The sequence below is a fragment of the Pterocles gutturalis genome, unplaced genomic scaffold (assembly GCF_000699245.1).
Source record: "Pterocles gutturalis isolate BGI_N339 unplaced genomic scaffold, ASM69924v1 scaffold20738, whole genome shotgun sequence".
Classification (NCBI taxonomy): Eukaryota; Metazoa; Chordata; class Aves; order Pterocliformes; family Pteroclidae; genus Pterocles; species Pterocles gutturalis.
This window is the reverse complement of record NW_010118580.1, coordinates 22,807-45,550: the sequence shown is the minus strand read 5'-3', so window position 1 is coordinate 45,550 and position 22,744 is coordinate 22,807. Positions and strand designations below refer to the sequence as shown.

General features: G+C 40.2%; 1 protein-coding gene across 1 annotated transcript; it reads left to right on the top strand.

The window, feature by feature from the left end:
* Nucleotides 1-386: 386 nt before the first annotated feature.
* Nucleotides 387-19,310, top strand: LOC104463812 (methyl-CpG-binding domain protein 5-like; the record flags this gene model as incomplete). The annotated part of the gene is made up of 6 exons (XM_010076283.1): nt 387-1,406; nt 2,660-2,871; nt 4,628-5,836; nt 11,097-11,209; nt 16,360-16,435; nt 18,724-19,310. Coding segments are annotated over 6 exons (2,702 nt in total), but the record flags the coding sequence as incomplete, so codon positions are not given.
* Between the last annotated feature and the right edge of the window lie 3,434 nt (nt 19,311-22,744).

The following is a 22,744-nucleotide window of genomic DNA, read 5'->3' as shown; positions in this document are numbered from 1 at the left end:
TGTCTCCAGTTGATCCTTCCTCCTAGTAGTTAATTTCATCCTGGTCCTCGACTAACTGTATTAAGTTATGGCTGCTTTTAGGTTTATGCTAATCAAAATACATGGTGAATGAAATCCTATTGCATCCCCACTCAAAGACATTTAAGGGAAATACAAGGGTATGGTTAAATAATTTCCAGTGAGATGTGGCAGAGCGTGTAGTATCCGAAGTAGCTGATGGTAGATCCATACGTATTTTAAAAATATTCAAATCTGGATGCTCAAAACATTTTCTTTCCTATGTATCAAACACTACTGTTTTAGATTAACCTAGTTACGTTATAACTTTGATGATTGTCTCCCAACAGGCAGTATACTATTAATATTTTTGTTTTCTTGCGTTGCAGGGGGTTCAGGACCATCGTCATCAATAGCCATAGCTGGCACCAGCCAACCTGCCATCACCAAGACAACATCTGTGCTTCAGGATGGTGTTATAGTCACTACTGCAGCTGGAAACCCACTTCAGAGCCAGCTGCCCATGGGGAGCGATTTCCCTTTTGCTGGCCACGAACACTCGCTTCATTTTCCGCAGAACAGCTCTTCAAACAACAATCTTCCACATTCTTTGAATCAAAACCTCCTCAATTCTCTACCTATCTCTTTGCCAGTGAATCAGCAACATCTCCTAAACCAGAATCTATTAAATATGTTTTTTGGAGAAGGCAAGTCTGAGGTCAACCTCAACCCTTTAGGTTTTCTCAACCCGAATGTAAATGCTGCTTTAGCTTTTCTCTCCAGTGACATGGATGGGCAGGTATTACAACCTGTTCATTTTCAGCTTCTAGCAACCCTCCTTCAGAACCAAGCCCAAGCAGCTGCCATGCTTCCCCTACCATCTTTCAATCTCACCATCTCAGATTTGTTGCAACAGCAAAATAACCCTTTACCCTCAGTAACCCAGATGACAGCCCCACCTGACCATTTGCCGAGCAATCAGGCAGAAAGCAACAGGGTGGACACCCTCTTAACCAACCCCTTGGGCAACCCCATACCGAGCTTTTCAGGCACTGACACTACTTCTAACCCCCTGCTCCTCCCAGCTGTCTCTGGGGCCTCAGCATTAATGGCCTTGAATCCCCAACTGGTGGGAGGTGTCCTGAACTCTGCATCGGGCAACACCGCTCATCATCCAGAGGTTTCCATAGCCACCTCCTCCCAGGCAACCACTACCACAACCACTACATCATCCGCAGTGGCAGCACTGTCTGTCTCAACCCTGGGTGGTGGGACAGCAGTGGTGTCAATGGCAGAAACATTGCTGAACATATCTAATAATGCTGGGAGTACATCTGGTCCAGCTAAACTCAACAATAACTCTGTGGTGCCACAGCTACTTAACCCTCTACTGGGGACAGGTCTGCTTGGTAAGTTTGATTTCTTCACAAATATAAAAGGATTTAAAAAAAAAAAAAAAAGGAAGAGGGTTGGGGAGGGGGAGCTGTGGACTCTAGTTTCTATTTTTAAAGATTCCACTTTATCACACTTTTTTTGGTAAGACTTTTGTATGTTACAGCTTGTTTACTTCTATTGAGAAAAACTTATTGTCAGAAATCTAAAATACATTCTAACTTAATTCAGTAACATTTAATACTGGTTTTGGAAATTATTTTATATTCCATTCTTAATTCTGATGCCACCTAGACCTACTATATACACACCTTAAAACTGTGTAAGCAATTGGACTCGTTTCATTTTTCGAGTAGTAAAAGCACAGGTGCATCTCTGGGATGCAGCGGTTCATTCCCAGTGCGTGTGGCATCACAGGGTTAGTACGAGTAGCTGTGCAGTGGATGAAAAATGGCCAAGTGCCATTTCCAAATGAATCAAAAGTGACAAAAACTGCAAGCACATCCCCTGTAAAGTAATCCATAAAGCACTCAAAGTAGGTCCTTGCACAAGTTCAAAGAGGAAGGTTGCCCTTCAAGTCCTTTATTGTGCATTTATATTTTCTGATTTTTTTTTTTTTTTTACTTTAGCTTGTAGTTTAGAAACCCAGAGTATCTCACTTGACAAACACCTACATCCCTAAACAAGTGATTAAAAAGCCCTTAAATATTTTCTTCTGGGTCTTTGGATGATTTTTACAAAGGATATAGTTACTATCCCTCTGTTGTTTGAACTATGTGATCTAATAAATAGACTACTAAGTAGCAGCAAAGAACTGATAAGTATTTTAACTTCATACTTACCTACTAAATGGCTATCGCTAAGTAAACCCTTCTTCACGTTTTCCATGTAAAATACAACCAACTAATGATTCTGCAAATGGAAATTTTAAGAAAAACATGAGCTTTTAATTAAAACAAAACCCTAGCAAATTGATACATTTTAAGCTTTATTATTTCATAGAGTCAGGTTCAACAACATATTTATTTTACAAGAACTAGAATTTTCACTTAATACAAGATGTTAAAAGAGTCCAGATAGACATGACACGCAAGAGAAGCAATACTGAAGGAATAAAGAGTAGGACACACATGCCTTGAGGACCATTCCGTAGAAGATTGAAGGGGAAGAGTGTTGTTTGCTTAGCAGTCAGTTAAGATTTGAGTCAAGGAAATTCCTCCTGCCTGTTGAAAACTCTCCTGACTTCTTTTTCCCTGTGTTTGACTTGCAGGTGACATGTCATCTATAAACACTACTTTGAATAACCATCAGCTGAGTCATCTCCAGTCGCTATTAAACAACAATCAGATGTTTCCTTCAAATCAGCAGCAGCAGCACCTTCTCCAGGGGTATCAGAACATGCAGGGCTTTCAAGGCCAGCCCCCAATTCCTGGCCCAGCTAACAACCCCAACCCCATGGCATGTCTGTTCCAAAACTTCCAGGTAGAAAGCAAAATGAAATCAATTTTCAAACAAATGTGCTGCTCTCAGTAGGTAAAATTATATCCACCGCAGTTTGATTTTTCTGCTGAGTGATTAAGACAAGATGATGCATACAGTCTCTTGCCTCTTTCACTGGTTTTTGGATTTTGCAAATCAGTAACGTGTTACTGAAATTTTATACCTTCTTCCTTAGACATTGGGTATCATTTCTTTGGAAAGAATTATGTTGCATGTATTGGAAAAAAAAATGCTATGTATGTTCTGACATTTACTATACATTGTTAGCAGAACTATTTTCCACTCTGCAGAAATGATCATAAATTCCTGTTCAGACCACTCTAACCATTCAGTGGTGAGAAATAATTATTGGTACCACTTTACAGTAATTAGAAACTTCATAAATAATTATAAGCGACCATGTGCAGTGTTCCTCCCTGCTGAAACTGAATGGAAGAGCTAGCTGTGGTGTGGATTGTATAGACTGAAGAGTGGGTTGTATAGACTGAAAAAAAAAGCGTTACAATGAATGTACAATGACAAACTGCAAAAATGATGCCTCCCTGCTATCCACCCGAATAGACAAGTCTTCATAATGCCAGTGGAACTAACAAACTAACACACGGACAGGAAGCACAGCAGCCAGGATGGGCAATAAAGCCAGAGTTACAATACGCATTTATTACTAGTCAGTGTTGCTGGGGTTGCTGCAGAACTCAGGACATGAAGATGGAAGCATGCCGATAGTGCTAGAAATCGCTGTTACCCTTTAAGAAGGAAAAACCAGACGTGTCATTTTCTCAGTGTAGACCTTTCACTGCTATTGCAAAATCACGGTCCTCCAACTGCCTATTACCTCGCTTTGGCTGTGTATGATTTTTGGTGGCTTGATCTCAGTGTGTTTTGCTTCAGATTCTCAGCTGTATAAATAGTAATGATAAGCAGTTAAAGCAGCTTCTGGAAATATTTTGCCCTTTTTTTTTGTACAGTTTTTTATTATAGCACTATTGTTGACATAGTCTTCACTGCCTATGTATGTGACAAGAAATATAAAAAGCATGGTTACTTTAATCTGAAGGTTAGTTTGCTGTGGCAGCGTCTGACGTTGCAGCTGCGGTGCAAAGGGATGCAGTCATGCTTTACCAGGGACTCGAGTCGAAAGAGATCCCCCAAGAGAAACACATAACCAAAAGGGAAAAATGGAAATGTTGGCCAATTCCAAAAGGACAGCGATGGCCTGCATTACAAAAACTGAACGAGGAGCTTACAAGGAGCCCAGAGGAACAGGCAGTAGGGAGGAAAGAAGAATCAGGGTCTGAGAAGGAATGAAAGAGAATAGTTGAGAACAGAAATATTTACCTTGGTGGAGTTGTTTAGGACTTGAGAGGAACAAAAGGAGAGTGCTGTACTTCAATAAGAGGAAATCCCTGCAAAGACTCTGAAAGAGGAGATGATAATGTAGTCGCAGCAGTGCGTGGTAGGTTGTATCATTTCATGGAAGGCATCTGTTTTGATCCACGAGGCAAAGTCTAACAGGCAGCAGTTTTGTTTTCCTCTGTATTATGCTTTTTTTTTGTTTTCTGTCTAGCTTGTTCAGCGTTAAACTTTGTAACTGATGTATAACCTAAATTATGTACTGTTACAAGTAGTCACTCTGGCCACTATCCTGATTTTTTAATTAAAATGAAACTAAGTTTGTCTGTTGAAATGCAGCTTTAGGCAGAATAGCAATTTCCATCTTTTTCTCTCCTTCTTGCAGGTGAGGATGCAGGAAGATGCTGCCGTCCTAAACAAAAGAATGATCACTCAAATGGGAATGGCACCGGTTCCTGAGAGCTCCAACGCTATGCTTCCTCCTTTCCAAGAAACATCTTGTGATTTGCAGCAAAGAACTGAACCATCTCTTGGACAACAGGCAAAGGATAACCTCAACGTCGCTGCTCAGGGTGATACCTCGGTGGATACTATCTACAAAGCGGTTGTAGATGCTGCAAGCAAAGGAATGCAAGTAGTGATCACCACTGCCGTTAGCAGTACAACACAGATGAGTCCCATTCCAGCTTTGAGTGCCATGAGTGCCTTCACAGCCTCAATTGGTGACCCATTAAATCTCTCTAGTGCTGTCAGCGCAGTAATCCATGGAAGAAACGTTGCCGTTTCTGATCATGAAGGTAGGATAAGGAACACCAGAGGAACTCGAATACTGAAGAATTCAGAGCACGGTAAAAACTCAAGTGAAGGGGATGGGTATGAATATTACAAATCGACAAGTTGTAACACACCCAAAAAACAGTGGGAAGGGGAGCAAAGTCCGGTCAGTGAGATAAATAGATGGAAATGTGAGGAGTTTCTAGACCACTCTACCCATATCCATAGTAGTCCTTGTCACGAAAGACCCAATAACATCTCCACGCTGCCATTGATACAAGGCGAGCAGCATCAGATACTGTTATCACAGCGAAACTGTCAAAGCGATAAAATGTTGGAGGAGAATTTCAGGTATAACAATTACAAAAGAACTATGATGAGTTTTAAGGAAAGACTGGAGAACACTGTGGAACGCTGTGCACACATAAATGGAAATAGGCCTCAGCAGAACAGAGGATTTGGGGAGTTGCTGAACACTTCTAAACAAGACCTGATTCTGGAAGAGCAATCTCCAAGTTCCTCAAATAGCTTGGAAAGTTCGTTAGTTAAAGACTATATCCATTACAATGGAGATTTTAATGCCAAAAGCATTAATGGGTGTGTGCCTAGCCCTTCAGATGCTAAAAGCATCAGTAGTGAAGATGACCTAAGGAACCCCGACTCCCCTTCTTCCAATGAGCTGATACATTACAGGCCGAGGACGTTTAATGTTGGCGACTTGGTCTGGGGCCAAATCAAAGGACTGACTTCATGGCCTGGAAAGCTAGTAAGAGAAGAAGAAGTTCACAATTCATGTCAACAGAACGCTGAGGAGGGGAAGGTATATTTATATATCTATGCACATATCTATCTATCTATATACACATGTAGGTATGCTCATACAAATGGTTATCAAAACTGTCCTGGTCCATTCCTTATTCTTTTCTTTGTCTCTTATTTTAGTAGTGCAGATTGCTTTTTTTCGTAACTATAGCTTGCAGAATTGAATTTTTCCTATAGTTACCTAATGAGAAGCTTCTACCAATGCCATGAAACAGATTGTATTTTGCTTTAGTAACTAATCTGTGCACGAAAGACTTGCTACTCAAAAAATGTTGTTGACAAAAAATTGTTTAACTTACATTGTATGTTTAGTTGAACTTCTGGTTGTGTCCAAAGGAACTCATACAGAGATATCTAAAAGTGTTGAAAACTGCAAAAAGGAAAACTGTGGTCTGATCAGATGGAGGAGTCTGTAATAAGTAAAAGCTTCCTGATTGACACATCCTCTCTTTAAAAGGAAATGCATGAGCATTTTCACCTTGAAAGGAGGTTTTGACCATCTTTTAATACTGAGGAAAGCATTCTAATTTGCTCTTTCATACTCAAATCCATTTTTTCTTTGTAGACAAATCATATGCTTGTTGGGGAATATACAGAAAATACAGTTATCTAGGAGTTATTGGTTATTTTATTATGATAAATATTTCAAACTCTGGTCTCCACTACTTGTATAACATTACATTTTTGTAGTTCTTGTAAACATTTCACATGTTCTGTATATTAATATTTTTAAGTGCCATTTTATAAAATGCAAACCTTAAAAATATGTAAGCAGAAGGGAAAAATGTAATGAAATAACATTTTACCTCTGGCAGAAAGAAATCAAACCACTTAAAAATTACATCTTTTTCCCCATGTACCTGCCTGGTACATTGCACGACAACAGCCATAAGAACGTAAGAACAGTGATAGTAGGTTGGAGCAAAGTATTCCTTTCCTCAAAATGTGGCCAACAGCAGATATCCAGAGAGATAATAGAAGAACATGTTGAGGAATGGTTCTTCACCAACAGCCTCTGACTCCCACCAGCGCATAGCTCAGGAACTTGTTGAGCTGGAACTGGTGTCTCTGTCGAGTCACCACTGGTGGTCATGTCACAGAGTTACCCGAGGTTGACGTGCAGACGGAGTCACCCCGAACAGTCCAACGGGGCTTGGATGAACTGGGCTGATGGCTGGCCAGAGTGGTTTCAACCCTAGTTCCAGAGAATTTTAGTCTCTCTTTGCAGGTGGCTTCTTGGTTGATCTCCTTTAGCCATAGAGGTTTCAAGGAGCTCCCATCCAAGTACACTGAACGAGAGTACTCTAGAGAAATCAACATCCTTTAGTAACGATAGTTGAATGCTCAAGAGCTCATTCCTTATAAAGGTTAGATCCCCAAGATACAAATCAGTTTATAAAATATAGGCACATGAGACAGACCACAAACTACAACATATTAAACAAAATTGGAAAAATCAGGAGTACCGTACCACTGTCCCAGATGGATTACAAATACAGTTCTTACACAGCACCTATGTTCCAAGTATGCGTTCATGTATTAACTTCACAAATTTGTGTATCTGTATCGATATAACTGGTTTGATACATTTTAAGAGTTTATTTTTCAGAACTCTTGTAAATAAGTAATTTTTTTCCATTTGCATTCCTGAGCAATTTTATAAGTTTACTCCTGAATTTGTGGATACCAGAATGTATCGTTGCTTTGTGGAAAACCACCTTCTTTAATTTTGTGTCTCTTATGTTCATTATATAAGCATTGTGTAATATTATATTCAGTAGCACAGATTTTATTGTATACTGAAGCACAAACAACAGGGAAGCAAACTCTGGAAATGTGTCCGTCGCTGCTCGTGCAGTACCGTCAAAGCACTTGTGGAGGCAGCAGGAGAGACTTTCAGGCTCTTCGTCAGGAATTCCCAAGGAGTGGATCACCTCTCGCATCAGAAGGCCTTTAATTTAATAATAATAATTTTAAGTTTTAAAAAAAAAGTATGTCTAATTTTCTCCGACAAGAAGTACAGAGCGAATGACCATTGCAAAGGTCAGGAGTTGAGGTGGAAAGGTGGGATAGAGGGGATAGAGGGGAGCGTGGAAGAGGTGAAGCTGTGCATATGCTGGGTGATAGTTCTGTTGAAAAGAGGCAGGAATTCCCATGCACATCTCCGCACGCGTTCAAACACTCCTATAACATGTTGTACAGCTACGTTCTTCAGATGTTTGGGCAGCCTGGTCTGAAGAAAAAAAAAAAAAAAAAAAAAAAAAAAAAAGAGCTGTACTTACATGTTTGGTGCGCTAGGTTTGAAGAAAAAAAAAAAAAAAAAACAAAAAAAAACGACAACATACCAAACAAAAAAAAAGTCTTGAAAATCGAGTGGTCTTCAGAAATTCTGCGCTTCAAAAAATCCTGAAAGGTTACGATTCATGGTGGAAGTCATGAGCAGCAGTTCTGAAAATTGTATTTTCTGCAGAGCTTTCTTAAAATATCTTTTTAAAGTATTTGTATAATCAAATGTTAACCTCCTCTATTGTAACATGAGTTTTGCTGTGCTGTTGGGATTTCATGGTGCTTTGTACATTCTCTGTTCTTTATATCATGCATAATTTGATTTTTGTTTCCATTTAGAAGGCTGGGTATTAAATGTAATAATGCTTCTGTTTGGAGAGCAGCTAGAATGGTGCTTTCCTGACAGGAGCAGGGAATATTGCACCTCTGTTCATGAACACTGCCTTTCTGGCTATTGGAAAATTAAAGAGGAACTCAAGGGAAGAGCAACAGCAGCAGCAGAAATTTCTGAAAAGGAAAGAAGCAAGCCTGAAGCTACATGCATCCTAAAATGGAGGATGTGTATTTCATTAAGTAATTAATTTGATTATTATCCAAATCAAATTGCCTAAACAGGAAGAGGGTTTGAGAGCAACAATGTGAGAGTCAAAGGGTTTGCGTGAGCAGCAGTTGTATTTCAAAGTGATTCTTACGGGGCAAGTATGGTTCCCAGTAGCACTTCCCGTCAGTTAAACTGGGTTTTTAAACCGAGCTTTCATAGTTCTATAGATAATAATAGTTGTGATTTATCAGTATCCTGAAAATCCCATTTGTTTGTATTATTTACTGTTGTCATGGCTTCTTATAAATTAACAGGACCTAAACGTGATATTAGCTCTTCATAAAAATATTTTCCATTGCACTTTCTTATATGTCTAATGGCAGGCACATAGAACCCTTTGCATCGTTTATTCCTTATATACACATCTATATCCTGCCTCTGGGTGATAAATTTATGACATTTAGCATTCATGAGAACTCTGTCTTGGAGTAAAGTGTCCAAGGTAAAGGAGCAAGATGGTTATGTTATTGCCCTGTAATTCTGTCCAGTTTGAAAAATAGAAGTTTCTTCTTTAGCTGGTTTTCAAACGTTTTATAAAGCGAGGGCTTGAGCTGTAGTGTATTGCAGGCAGAGCAACGCCGCCTCCAATAGTACTATTGCAACGTAGGAAACAGAACGCGTAAGCTTCTGCAGCTGGTTTGCTCATTCCCTGAGTGCTGTGTGCCTTTTCTTCTCACGTTTGTCCTTAGAAAAGCTCCCCAGGTTTTAAACAGATAGTATTCTTACGTGTGCGTTTGTATTTTTCTGAATTCTGATTAGGAGAGGAATTATTTGAATTATTTGCAGCCTGGCATTACAGGTAAACACAGCTTTAAGGGAAGAGCACTACAGTCTGTGGTGTGATTGAATCTATTTCCTGCAAACAGAAATCTTGCCTCCCCGTGTGTGCAGATTTCACCAATAATGACTCTCATCTTCTGAGTCCCTGAAACGGTGTTATTCCCCAATTTCACTGCCAGATGCATAAGTTCGAGGCATAAGAAATTTGGTAAATGTAACACGTCTGCTATTTCTAGAGATTTTGACAACTTGCTCACTCATTAACTTCACATTGTCACGTCTAAAATTCAGTTTCATTGTGCAAATAAATTATTTAGTCATTGAAAGGCTGGCTTTAGAGGGAATTTGCATTTAAATTTATTTCTCAGATTGTATAGAGGCATGCTTAATAAATTTGTATTTATAGAATTAATTTTCCTTGTGTCAGAATACAAGCTGTACTGTTTATGAAACAAATGCTGTTTGAGGTTCTTGTTAAGTCATGAAAAGATTAAAAAAGAAGTCAAGCAAAATATAGCAATACTGACAAAGACAAAGGAATTTACCCATTCATTGTCTTTACATTGATGAGTTTAAATCCCTTGTTTTGTCTTTACGAGCGGAAATGACTGAGATAAATCAAAATACTCTGTGGAGTCAGTGGACCAATGTTTTGCGAATGCAAATGATAGAATCCTACAGATGGTAGAATTAATTTTCTTTCATATTTGTATTGTTTATACTGGTGCTAACTGGTACCTGCCCAGTGGTGCCAGTGATTGTATGCAGCGGTTTATATACAGGTTGCTTAAAAGTTTATAACTCTGGTTGGTTTCAAGAGAACTTAAATTGCTGGTGGAAGCACTTTAAATCCCAGCTCAGCAGCCCTGCTGAGCACGTGCTCAGTCCTGACTCGGCAGATCGCTGAAGTCCATGCCTAAGGAAAAAAAAAAATAAAAGACCTTTCTCAGGACAATCAATGATCTAGCTCAAGCGAGCTCTAGTTCAGACTCAGAGATTCATCATTCATAAAGCTTGTCATCCTGCCCAGCCCCCTTTTAAGGCTTTAAGCCTTTTAATTTAAGCACGTGCTGCGGCTCTTCTGAACTGGGAATGGATTTGGCCGTGCCGTTGGCAGCGTTGTTGAGCTGGGGCCTGAAATACTTCATCCGGAAATTGGAGGTGATGGGAAATGCTTTTGTGTTGATGGCGTCTGTAAAAATTGTATCATGTGTACTGGGAACTGGGTATTTCAGTGCATTCCAGGTGGTCTCAAAGGTGTAAAATACATTTGTAAAATGTGAGTAGAGCATATGAGGCTTTACCAGTGGTGTTCATATTAATAATATAAAGACAAATGAGGTTTTAAAAATATTATTTTCCTTCTTAGTTTTGTTTTCTTAAGTGTTGTGGGTTTGGTTTTTTCGTATTTCTGTTGCTAGTGGTGCGGCCATCTAGAGAAATCATAAAGATGTATGTATGGGGGGTGTATAAGCCATACGTTAATTTGTTCTGTGCTGGGAAGGTTAGTGTCTTATGGACGCAGTGAAAATTAGGCTCCGAAATAATGCATGTCTAGCAGTAAAGTAAAAGCAGTGTTTGATAATTGCAGGTCTGGGTAATGTGGTTTGGTGTTCATACCTTCACTCAGGTGGAGCCAGAGAAGTTGAAGACACTAACAGAGGGTCTAGAAGCTTACAACCGAGCCAGAAAACGGAACAGAAAGTAAGTAAACACTCGTGTATTTACTAGTGACTTGGAATAATTACATTCTTTTCCTTCCTAAGACTCTCATTTTGGGGAGCTTAGCAAATCAGAGCTTAGCAAACCCACTGAAGAGTTAATTTTCTGAATTCCTCGCGTTGGTTATGATAATCATCCCAGATCTTTGATATCTGCATTTTTATTGCATCTTCTGATATTTACAGTAGCCTTTGTAAAATGTCAGCCTACTTGTTTGAGCTTTCGTGTGTAGGATTTCTAATTTACAGCAAAAAAAAAAAAAAAAAGTTATTACATCAAAACTATTCTGACCAAGTACACTTTTTGACAAGATCTGCCCTTCTTCTGCCCTTCTTATCTCTTCCCTCTCCCTCCGGCAGCTGCTGCTGCAGGCGGAGCACAGGTTTATTCAGATAAATTCCGTTTATTTCCCATTGCTGAGATGTGGTTCCAAATTTGTGTCAGACTGTCTATGGTCTGTGCTCGGTTTTATCTTGCCTTTTGGTTTTTATTTACAAATACACAAGGATAGAAAGATCGTGGAACAGTAAGTATTAGAACATGAAGCATCAGCATAGACAAAAAGAGGAAGGTGGTTGACTTTAGGAGAAAAAAATTCTGGACAGCTATGGAAGGATGGAAAACTGGAAATTGTCCTGTGATTGGATTTGTTGCCTATTTACTGTTGCAGTGAAAATGTATTATTTGGAATCTGTGGGAGAACTGAAAGTCAGCTTGCAATGCTTGTTTTTAGGACAATAAACGTGGGCTTAAAGGAATTAAATAATTATTTGTCTTCAGCTCCTTTGAACATGTAAGCTTTTCTTCCCTTTATATGTCAAGTGGTACTTAAGAAAAATAATTTTTGTGCCAGTGAGACAATGTTGGTGGTTGTTTTTTCCAAGATGATCCTCAGAATACCTGGCGGGAGATTCAGGGTGTGTGGTGAGAACACAGAAGGGCTTTTGGCAGCTCCCCAGTTATTCCCTCGTGTCCCTGAAGCGAAATCCATGACTCCAGCAAGGTGACACTAGGAGCAAATGTAGAGAGGTGTTAAAGTTGAGACAAAGGGTACAATTTAAGAAAAACTCCCATCTTCTGATTTGCATTTGTATATTTAGCAGACAGCAGGATTCTTTGCAATTCCACTGAACCCAGTGGCCTTGTTTGGTGGCACATCTGGCTCTGGCCCATGGCTGGCCTGTAAGGCAACACGAGGTATCAAACATCCCAGCCAGGCTGGGGCAATTTATCTGAAAAGGTTATGAATCTCCTTATGGTTTTCTTTCTGCTAGATGTCTTTGTAGTATCTTGTTGCTCACAGGTGCAGATTTTTTAAAACATTTAGCATTAGATAGAATTGCTTCATGTAGAATACTCCTGTTTCTGTTTCCTACCTGTGTAAGTACTCAGCACTTACACATATGATGTCCTGGCATCAACTTGAGCACTTCTATAGTACAGAAGACATGTGTAAAGAAACCCAGGATACATTTCTGTTGAGACAGTGTGGACTAGCATCACACAGGTCCCCTGTGTTTAGCAGAACGCATAGAGGTCCTCAAAATATGACATTCACATTCCTCAACTCCAGAAATTATTCTTCGGGTTCCTACAGTTCTTGTCTCAGCCCTTGTCTATTTTCCTTTTTTTCCTTCACTGCACAGTCTTGACTCAATCTCTAATAATATGTATTGATATTATATATTAACTATAAAATTATTAAGACTAATTTAAAGGTGAAAAATGTCTGCAAAGCTTAAAACTGTGTTATAACAGGGATGTCATAGGATGCAATTCAAGTTGCACCTTAAATACAGTATTTGTGAATTGTAAATCTTAACGTTAAGTATTAGTTTTTAAAATGGGAATGTTTTGTGTAGTCAGTTTCTTAGGTTTCGAAGCAAGACACCAGAAAAAAGTATCATTGTAGCACATTTGATCAGCATAGTCAGATGTGTTAGCTCCGTTGCAGAGCTTTGCAGCTTCCGTTATGACCTAAAGCGTTTTGTGCAGCACTCTGCTGGACGATGGTAAGGTGCTTGGGGCTGTCTCAGAGGCGTTGTGTGACTGCTAAACCGTTGTTACCTACTTTGGGCCTTAGAGGAAGATGCGCTCCAGCAGAGACCGCCGAGCCATCCCAGCCTTTCTCCGTTCCATCTTATCCCAGCCATTCTGCTCTTTTTCGAGCCACGGCCCTTCCTGCTTCCAGCAGGTCAGGACACAGCAGCTTCCTCACCTGCCCAGTGATGATCTCTAGAAGATTATCTGCTGGAGGCCCAGCCTTCCCTTAGCAAAGCCTCATCTGATCAAATCTTTGTTCTCCCCAAGCTTCAGAGTTATCCGTGTTCCTCTGTCCCCTGGTGTTCTCCTGTCCCTCCACATGCCCTATGTCTTCCATGGGTCATACCCAATACCAGTGTCTCCTTCTCCTGGGGTTTCCTGTTCCTATTTGTGTTTATTTCCCACACCAGGCTCCTCTCTTGTCAGGAACATGCCACGTACCATCCCTGCCTCACCATCTCTGCCATCCAGCCCAAGTTATTTCACAGTGAAGTCTGAACATGGCTTCTTAGCATTGAACATGAAGTCTCTGACGTTCCTCCTGTTGGACATGTGCCACGGTCAAAGATGAACAGACTCCAGTAAGGGAAGAACTAACGCGTGTGTTCCACCTTTCCAACTTCCAGCTCCAGTCAGTCTCCATCCTGACACAGTCGTAAGCCTGTCTTCTCTAGGTGGGAGTCTACTAGCGGCTTGCACCGCACTGTTAGGGTCAAGCCAGGTGTTGACTGTTACCGCTGCAAGAGCTGCTCAGAGCAGTGATTGCAGGTGGAGCTGGGAATGTGTCCACTGTGGGAGGAAACTTCAACTCAACACACGATCAGACTTCAGTTTGAGGAGACAGTTTGGTAAAATTTAATGGACCCCAGGAGGGAACAGGAGGATTAGAGAATGCTTCTGACAAAAAGGTTATTCTCCCTTCCCGAGGGATGGAATTTAAGTCCTTCTCCAAAGCTGCTGGCTATGAGAGGTTTTCTGCTGCTTTTTAGTGAGTGCTTAATTGTGATATTTACAGGTTGGTTTGGATCACTAGAGACCTGATGCGTATGTTTTTTCTGGTGTCAAATTCTCAGGTTTTTAGCTGCAGTGTTTTGTCTGCAGTAAATGGATATTTTAGTGATGGGTTCTTCTGAAACTTTGATTTGGTCAGGGGCAGATTGTGGTCTTCACAGTAAAATGAACATAACAACAGTGTCCTCGGACTACGATTCAAAAGATCATTTGTATTTTAAATACTTTAAGTGGGTCTTTTGACTAATAACAGTAATTTCATAGATATCATCCTAGGAGTGGGTTGCTGATAGAGCACAGTGTTGATTAAATAACTACATATAGGGTACCTGATACCTGGAATTTGCTCCTAGATGATATGCAAGTCATCAGTGTTATCAGTTACTCAGATATCTGCATTATACATAGAGTCATATTACCTTATAGGAAGTTACGTTGCCACTGAATAATATTCTGTTTGTCATTTGTGATACCTAAGGGTGCCTTCACTTGCCCAAGTTTTGCAAGTGGTCTGACTCAAGCAGTTCAGAAACCCAGGTGGATGTGTCAGGCTTATCTCAGTTTGTCTTACATTAATTTCATTTTATCTTACCATTTCTTTGGTTGATTTAAACTACATCAGGGTACATAATTTTAAAGTTGCCCAAAACTCCTTTACCACTGTTTCAACTAATTCATTCAAAGCCTCAGTTAAACTTGCGCAACTTCTGATGTTGATGCAGTCCTGTTGTACTTCAGTTCTGTGCAGTCGGGCTTCTTGCTTTTTTGAATATTTTGTGCAATTCATGCCCAGGTATAGCTCAGATGACCAATGCAAAATGGTGTTAGGGAATATCTTATTTATGTAATGAATAACAAGCCCTCTGATCTCCTGCCTTCAATCTCCCGGCTGTACTGCTGGGTATGAGACTCATTTTGCTGAACTCGGCGGACGGAATTGCTGCAGAGCGACGCTGGCCATACCGTTCATCTGTCCACTTCCTTGTCAATCTCCTGCCAGTGCTTTTAGTCGCTATAAACCTGGGAAGAATGTCCTCGCTGACATGATGACCTATCTTTCTTTGTCAAAAGGGAAGGGCTTTTTTAGCAAGTGTCTCCTTCAGTGAAGGCCGGTCTTAGTGCCCATCCGTGGGACGAGCTGTTCTCTTCCCCGCTTCTGCCATTATCTCCCCTGGCAATGCTGACGGCTCTCTCCCTCCTCCCCTGTGGAGCTGCAGGGATAACAGCACTTCCTTCCTTCCCAAGGATGTTGTGATGGATCCTCATCACACTGGCTCTCATTTCCAGGACGATCGATCTCTCTTCTCATATTCAGCTGTCTCTCTTCATGTTCATTACTCTGCTAAACATCCCTGTTCAGCTGAAGCTGTGGATGATCCAGCCTCTCCAAATAGGTCTATATTCCTGCTTTTAAGCTCAGATCCTCAGCAAGCTGGCGATAAAGGCCAGTAACACGTGCTCGTTTGCTGGCTTGAAACTCCAAAGTGTGAACACGGAGCCACACAGCATGGTGTTCAAGTGAGGAACTTCTTCAAAAAAGAAATATACGTAAATCAAACAAGTCACTGTACCATTAGATGTGGGTGGAGCTGCCCAGTGACTTGGGGAAACTTTCGGTTTGGGAGAAGAAAGTCTTCACCCAACCTTTCCCCCAGCCCTTGGTGTGCTCTTGTTCCAGGGTAAAACTAGGAACATTTTAGGGGGTTAATATGACTTATTTTCTTCCTCTTGTGCTCCTGATCAAATCCCATGAGAGTCTGGCCCTTTGCTCATGATTTTAAAAAAGATTGCACAAAATGCTCTTTACCGTGAAGTACTCTTGCTTTTTAATCATGGCTATCATCTCCCTTGTGGATATTGTAACCAACCCTACAGCTAGCTGAAGTGCTGCCTTTAATAACACAAGCCTTTAATTCCCATAATATTGTACGAGGGTCTGATCTTGCTATTTGTGTACCAACCTGGGGGGCTCTACAGCTAGTAGAATATTTCCAATGAGTTCATGTGTTTATTGTTAACTTTTTGTAAAGTTTTTCTGCTACTAAGAATTACTGATGGAGTTAATTTTTTCTTCCTAGAAGTGGAAAGCTAAATAACCATTTAGAAGCTGCTATTCACGAGGCCATGAGTGAACTAGACAAAATGTCTGGGAATGTAAGTTGCTTTTCACGTTCGCAATAATCTCCTTTTTCTATGTCTCTGCATGTGTGTCCATTGAAGACCGGGAGTGTGGGTTTGGGTTGCTTTCTAACATAAATTTTGTATCTATTTTCTTAAATGATGTGGAATTTTCAGTATTTCTCCTGCATTAAAAACATTTGTAAATGCCTAATAATTATGATAAATGGCAAAAGATGTAGAATTTTAGTTACATTGCCAACTAGATTATTTTTTACAAAGGTAGATTCCTGGACACTCTTTTACTCATGCAGCCTGGTAATATTTGGATTACTCCCAGTCCTGCTCATATTCCATGGGTTTTCTCTGACACAAAATCAGGCTCGTTTGTTTTTCAGTTTGAGTAGCAAGATATTGAAACCCCATTTAAAAGCATCCTTCTTTTGAGAGTAAAACTCTTTGAGTAAAGCTTTCCTTATGTGAAATGAAAAATACTGTCATGAAAGGTAAGGGTATTCCTCATATCAAAACTAACAGTGCTCCTTCTACAAGATTTACACTGTTATTGCGTAAGCCCAGTATCTTTCTAATATACAACTTGGTTTGTATAATGTACGTATCTTCAGATCTAGAACGTCTGTAATTTCAATCAAGCACACTTAGAAATGCAAAAAAAGTCTATCACGGCGCGTCCATCCTCTCCTATCTGATCACTGGTAGTTATTCAAATTATTAATTATGAGGCTTTTGAATACGTAAAAAAGTATTTTTCCTGATACTCGGTGCTCAGTGCTGAAGGTGCTGGTACACGTGCATATTTGGAAGCAGTAAAACTCGAGGGGAGCTACTGGAGTACGTAAAAGGAAATGTGCGCAGAGCTGCAGACTGGGAGCTGGCTTCACAACCACCCAGAAATATTCGATAATTTCTTCTGTTGTTTTTAATGGCTGCCATAAGGAATTACAAATTTAAATCTTTTGTTTAAACTTAGGAATGTTACAAAATGAGGTTGAGTTTTGATTTAAAACGATGTGTTTTCCTCTTGTCTTTGGGTGGCAAAGGCAAGCAGGCTCTGATTGTAGGGCTGGCACAGATAAATGTGGGATGTGTGTCTGGCACACGCATCTCTGTGTCGGTTACACCACCACTTAGGTGTTTGGACTGGACCATTCTGCTGGTCCCTTTTATTCATGTATAAATCCAGTCATACTGAAAATTCAGTGTGCTGTGTGCATTTCAACTATGATAGAAAGTGGCTCGGGGGAAACTGCTGTAATTGGATTTTCAGAGCTGCTTGTTCCGTAATGCAGACAAGCTGCTGTACCAGCCTGCATGGCGTTATGTAGTCTTGATTTATATTTTAATTATCTGGTCACAAAATCTGTGATCAGGGTTTATTTCCATAAAGACTATGATTCCTGGAAACAGTCAGAGGGAATCAGCGGTTCTCTTTTTAGTGACTTGCATTTTTTTCAGCTACTACTGTTCGGCATCGCTTACACTTAAAATGAAAAGCGTGTGCAAACAAGATAATGAGCTTAAAGCTGTATTTGTAAAGGCCAATAAATACGTAGTGTTAGCAGTCTGAAGGAATTCAGGAAGGACCCAAGGAAATCATTTAGCCCGTTGCTGGAGGATTTGTTAGCGTTGCCTGGCTGCTGGTGGGAGCTGCCGAGTCCTCTCCCCAGGACAGCAGCTCGCTCCCACCGACAGATGGTGGTGGTATTCCGCGCTCCAGCCGGTGCCTTCCTCCACAGCTTTTCTGCCGGTTGCGTTGTGTTTTTTACTGAGCAGTCAGTGATGAAAAACTGTTTCACACTCAGATTAATCCAGCATTTCACTCGAAATGGAGTATTTCCTTTTAATAACAAGATGCAGACAGAGTTTGCTACACACAGCTTGTTCCTTCATAGTGCTACTGCAGACCTGCACTTCTTGTATTTTTCCCTGATCGCAAGATTTTCTCACCACCTACTTTATGCTCTTGTCACAATGATGTGTAGAGGTTTGTCTCCAAGAATCTGCCGTGGTTGCAGTTTTGGGCTCAGTTCCCGATTACGTGGTTTCACAATTCCTGCAGCTGGTACCTTTCTGCAGGGTAGCAGAGGTTCGAGAGGTACAGGCTGCCGCATCCAGAGTCAACTTTTTCTTCCCCAGCGCCTTCAAGTTCTTTTAAAGTTCCTTTTAATTCAGGCTTCCACGTAGGCATGAAATGATCAGAACTGTTTCATAGCAGCACCTCGAGCAATCCCGTAACTCGTTTATTACTGGCTGGTTACTTTGCCCAATATTCTTTGCTAACTTGTAAATATACTTATTTTTAGGTCCACCAAATCCCGCAGGGAGACAGACAAGTGAAGCCTCCAAAGCCCAAGAGGAGGAAGATCTCTAGATAACATTGAATGTCTTTGTTACTGGTCCAGTACTTATCAAAGTGACCGTGCACATAAGTCTCTGTGTAGGTATTGATATAGACGTGGTTATATCAATATTTATATGAAGACAGATAGATGCCATCGCAGGGTGCTACGCGGATTAGTGGTACAAGATTTTTGCTGATTAGGAGGGATAGCAGTTGCTGGATAAGCCAATCGGAAATCTTGAGAGGTTGCAGTAACAATGTCAGATGATTACTGAAATTTTTTTTCTATGATACTAAAATTGTGATTATAAGAAATAGTCCAAATGTTTCTGAGAAATTTTCATTGTGTATATAGATAATACAGAATTTCATGGTGATATCTCAAATGTAAATATTGTACAATATTGTCATGTACAAGCGTACCTAATGCACACTTTATCTTTTATTGTACAAAAAATAGTGTACAAAATTCTTTGGTTTCTATTGAGTACACATACAAGAGACTACCAGTGTAAAGTGATAAATAAAAATACAGCCTAAATGCTTTTATATGATAATGTAAAAGATGCTGTTTTTGTATTTAACAGCAGAGAGAAGGCATGATTATGTAATACCTTAATTATGACATACACTTCACGCCACTGAGTGTTCATCGATACTGTCTGTTTGGAATGAACCTTGCCTGGAAGTACTGTACTCCACTTCAGGTCTCTGTAGGAGAGTGCAACCGTGCAGATTCCTAACGGGATGTGGGATCACAGCTCTTTAATTAATAATTCAAAGGCCGCAACTATTGGTTGCGTTTTTATTTACTTAACTTTTAAAGTAGAATGTTGTAGATTTTATTAAAAAGAAGAAAAAACTAGATGGACTATTTTAGTCAACCATTTCTGTAGTTAAAGTTTCATAGCCACCTGATAAACTAAACAGTTTCTAGCCCCCGTAACGTTGGCCCCTCCAAACCCGTAGATTTATTAGCTTAAATTATCTAACGTCATTAACCATCGTGTTTACTTTCCAGGGGGCAGAGGCCCTGCGCTAACGATGTGATCAGTATTGATTACGGTTTGGTTTGGCAGTAGGAGGAAAGGGCACGCTCCGCAGCGTTCGTCAGAGTAATTCCGGTATCCATCTCGCAGTATTAAAACAAAAAATTAAGGGTGGCTTACAAAACTGTTAGCAACAGTAATTTTTATCAGTATTATGTAACATATCAGATTTATTTTATTTAAAAAGAATTATTTATACCATTAACAGATTCTTATATATATTAATGTGGCTGAAATGTGCAGGTTAAATCTATTAACCAAATTATTTATGTTATATTAAGTGAGAAATGTGAAACATATGTAGAAAAAAATTAATACACTACAGATTTAAAAGTCTAAAGCTATGAGCCATTATAAAATTAACGAACGGAAGTGTAGCACAACATTATTTCCATTTTATTTCACTTTTCTTTTTTCACATGGATGGTGGTGATGGTGATGGAAGCAATGACATCCTCTGTCTTCAAGGCTTCCCAAAATAACTCAGCTCACCATTCCCGGTCCCGGGGTGGAGTCCGTAACCCCTACCTCTTTGTCCGGGTCCACCACTCCTCAGATTTCCTTTTTCCCCCCCCCCCCACCCCGAATTCCCAAATCTCACTCTCTAGCTAAGGACTGGCAGTGATCAGCATCCTGGGAAGCTGGCGGTATCGCCACTCTCCAGATAACCGGCGCCAGGATCCCAACTCCTTGCTCCTCTTCCCATCCACCTTACCCAAGTCCCACACTCCTCTTTCTGAAGGACGTGACCGAGACCAGCCCGTCCCCGAGGACGACGGGACCCGGCGGCTTTCCCAGCCTCGGCTCTCGCGTGCCAGCGCACGCAGCACTACCTCTGGGCTCGCCCCTGGCCTTTCTCATGTCTGGCAGAACGGCTCCCGCTCCTCTGTCCCCCGGCCCGAGGGATCGCAATAGCTGCGCTGGCTGGCGGGGGCTGGAGGCAGGAGCCCTTCCTTCCGCGGGGTAGGTTCATTTCTCTTTTCTGTAACGCCACCATCCTCCATGCAAGCTCATGTGAAGTGATTGGTTTTATTATTTTTTTTAGTTTGTTGGGTTTTCTTTTGTTTTTTTGGGTGGAGTGGGTATAGTTTAGCTCCCGTTTTTCTGTTCCGAGTTGATGTGTTGGTTTGAAGAGTCGATGTTGTCTGTTTGCCACGCCAACCCGCTTTCCTGCTGTCTGTCCGCACCCGCATGGGTGTTAATTCATCGCTGCGTGCGTGCGTGTGCGAGCGCCTGTCTCCAGTTAGAGGTTGATTTTTTTTTCTCCCTTTGCTTTCTGTCCTAGAACCGAGTTTGTATTGAGCGACCCTTCTTTTAGCATTTTAACTAATTAGGTTTGTACTTTCTCACCGATGTATACTTTACATCAGTAGACTATGTAAAGTATTTTTGTGCACTTGATTTCATGGGTTAATAATGGCATTGATGTGGGTGCTAGGAGTAGTTTTGTTTCAGTCCATACCAATTTTTTTTTCTCTTTTAGAGTTTTTATGGTTTCATGTAAGCAGTTAATGTAAATATTGTGAGCATTACAGGTCATGCAGTGTTGTAACATTTTAAAAAAATGTTGCACCTACTTTATGATTAAAAAACTGGTCACTCATACTTGAATTTTGCCCATAGAGCCATTTCTTTCTCTTTGCATTAAAGCATAATATACTTTTTTGATGGAGGCCCAACCCTTCTTTCTACCTTATTTTTTTGTTTAATAAATCTATATTTTTTCTAATAGAAGACTTAAAAATGAAAATTTAAAAAAAATACTTTTTGCCTACTTTCTAATTTAAGAGAGAATTCCTATATTTAAAAGGTGAAAACAAACAAAAAAAAAAAAAAACAAAAAAAAAACTACTCCATTGTGGAAAGTGGAACAACACTTTGTCATTAATATAGCGCAATCACAGGAAACTGAACTGGCTGAGTACAGCGAGCCCACAACATCAATCAGTATCTCAGTAGATTAGGGAACGACGTGATTCTTTGAGGATGTAAAGTGTTACGTATTCTTGTCTATTTATTTATTTATTTATTATGCTTTCTTTTGCTAAGTGGGTGACAATGTGGTTGAGTCATTCAGATGACATTCAAATTAAAGGAAATATTCCTCTTTCTATTATGGTGCATTTTGTGACCACCATAAAAAAAAATTCATTTATTTTGATGGATTTTCTTCATATTTTCACTTCTGACAGAAAACGGTTTGGCTGGTATCAGCTGCAAAAAATAATATCCACATAGTTTAAAAAAAAAAAAAAAATTAAAAAAACCCCACCCCACCTCTGATGTCCCAGGTCGATTATCCTCACAGTCAAAGGTTTTAGGGGTTACAAAGAACTTGAAAATTTAAAGGTATTTCCTAAATCAGCTTTGCAGAAGGTTTCTAAGTAATGTGATATCCTTTCGGAGTCCCTGAGTTTGATGGTGTAGAGATGTTAGAGGGCTCGTGGTGGACTGAATTACGTTAGGACTGATACCTTTCTTAGCTACGGTTTGTATTTTGCTATGTAGGGTTGTAATGTGAGAATTCCAGAAGAGCAGTAGCATAAAAAGTGCTTTTCTATTTAAAAAAAAAAAAAAAAACATTCTAGTCTTACTAAGATTTAGAGATTTTTTTAATATCAGTTTTGTAATTTTTGATAAAGTTGTCAATATTATGATTAAATCACCAGAAAAACAAGTTCCTGTGATGTTCTCTTCGGGGCAGGGACTATGTCTTCCGATGTATCTGTAAGATGCCACGATGGGATGCCCAGTCTTAAACGGGGCCATGGGCACCGCTGTCAAATTAAATAGCAACCGACAATGTTGAGGTTGATTTAAATGCATAAAAGCCAAGAGAATTCACAGTTAAGACTGCAAATCTGATTGCCTGTCCTTAATTTGCCTGCTGTGTCCTCCGTGGAGGTAATGTCATCATCCGTCCAATGGGTAAGT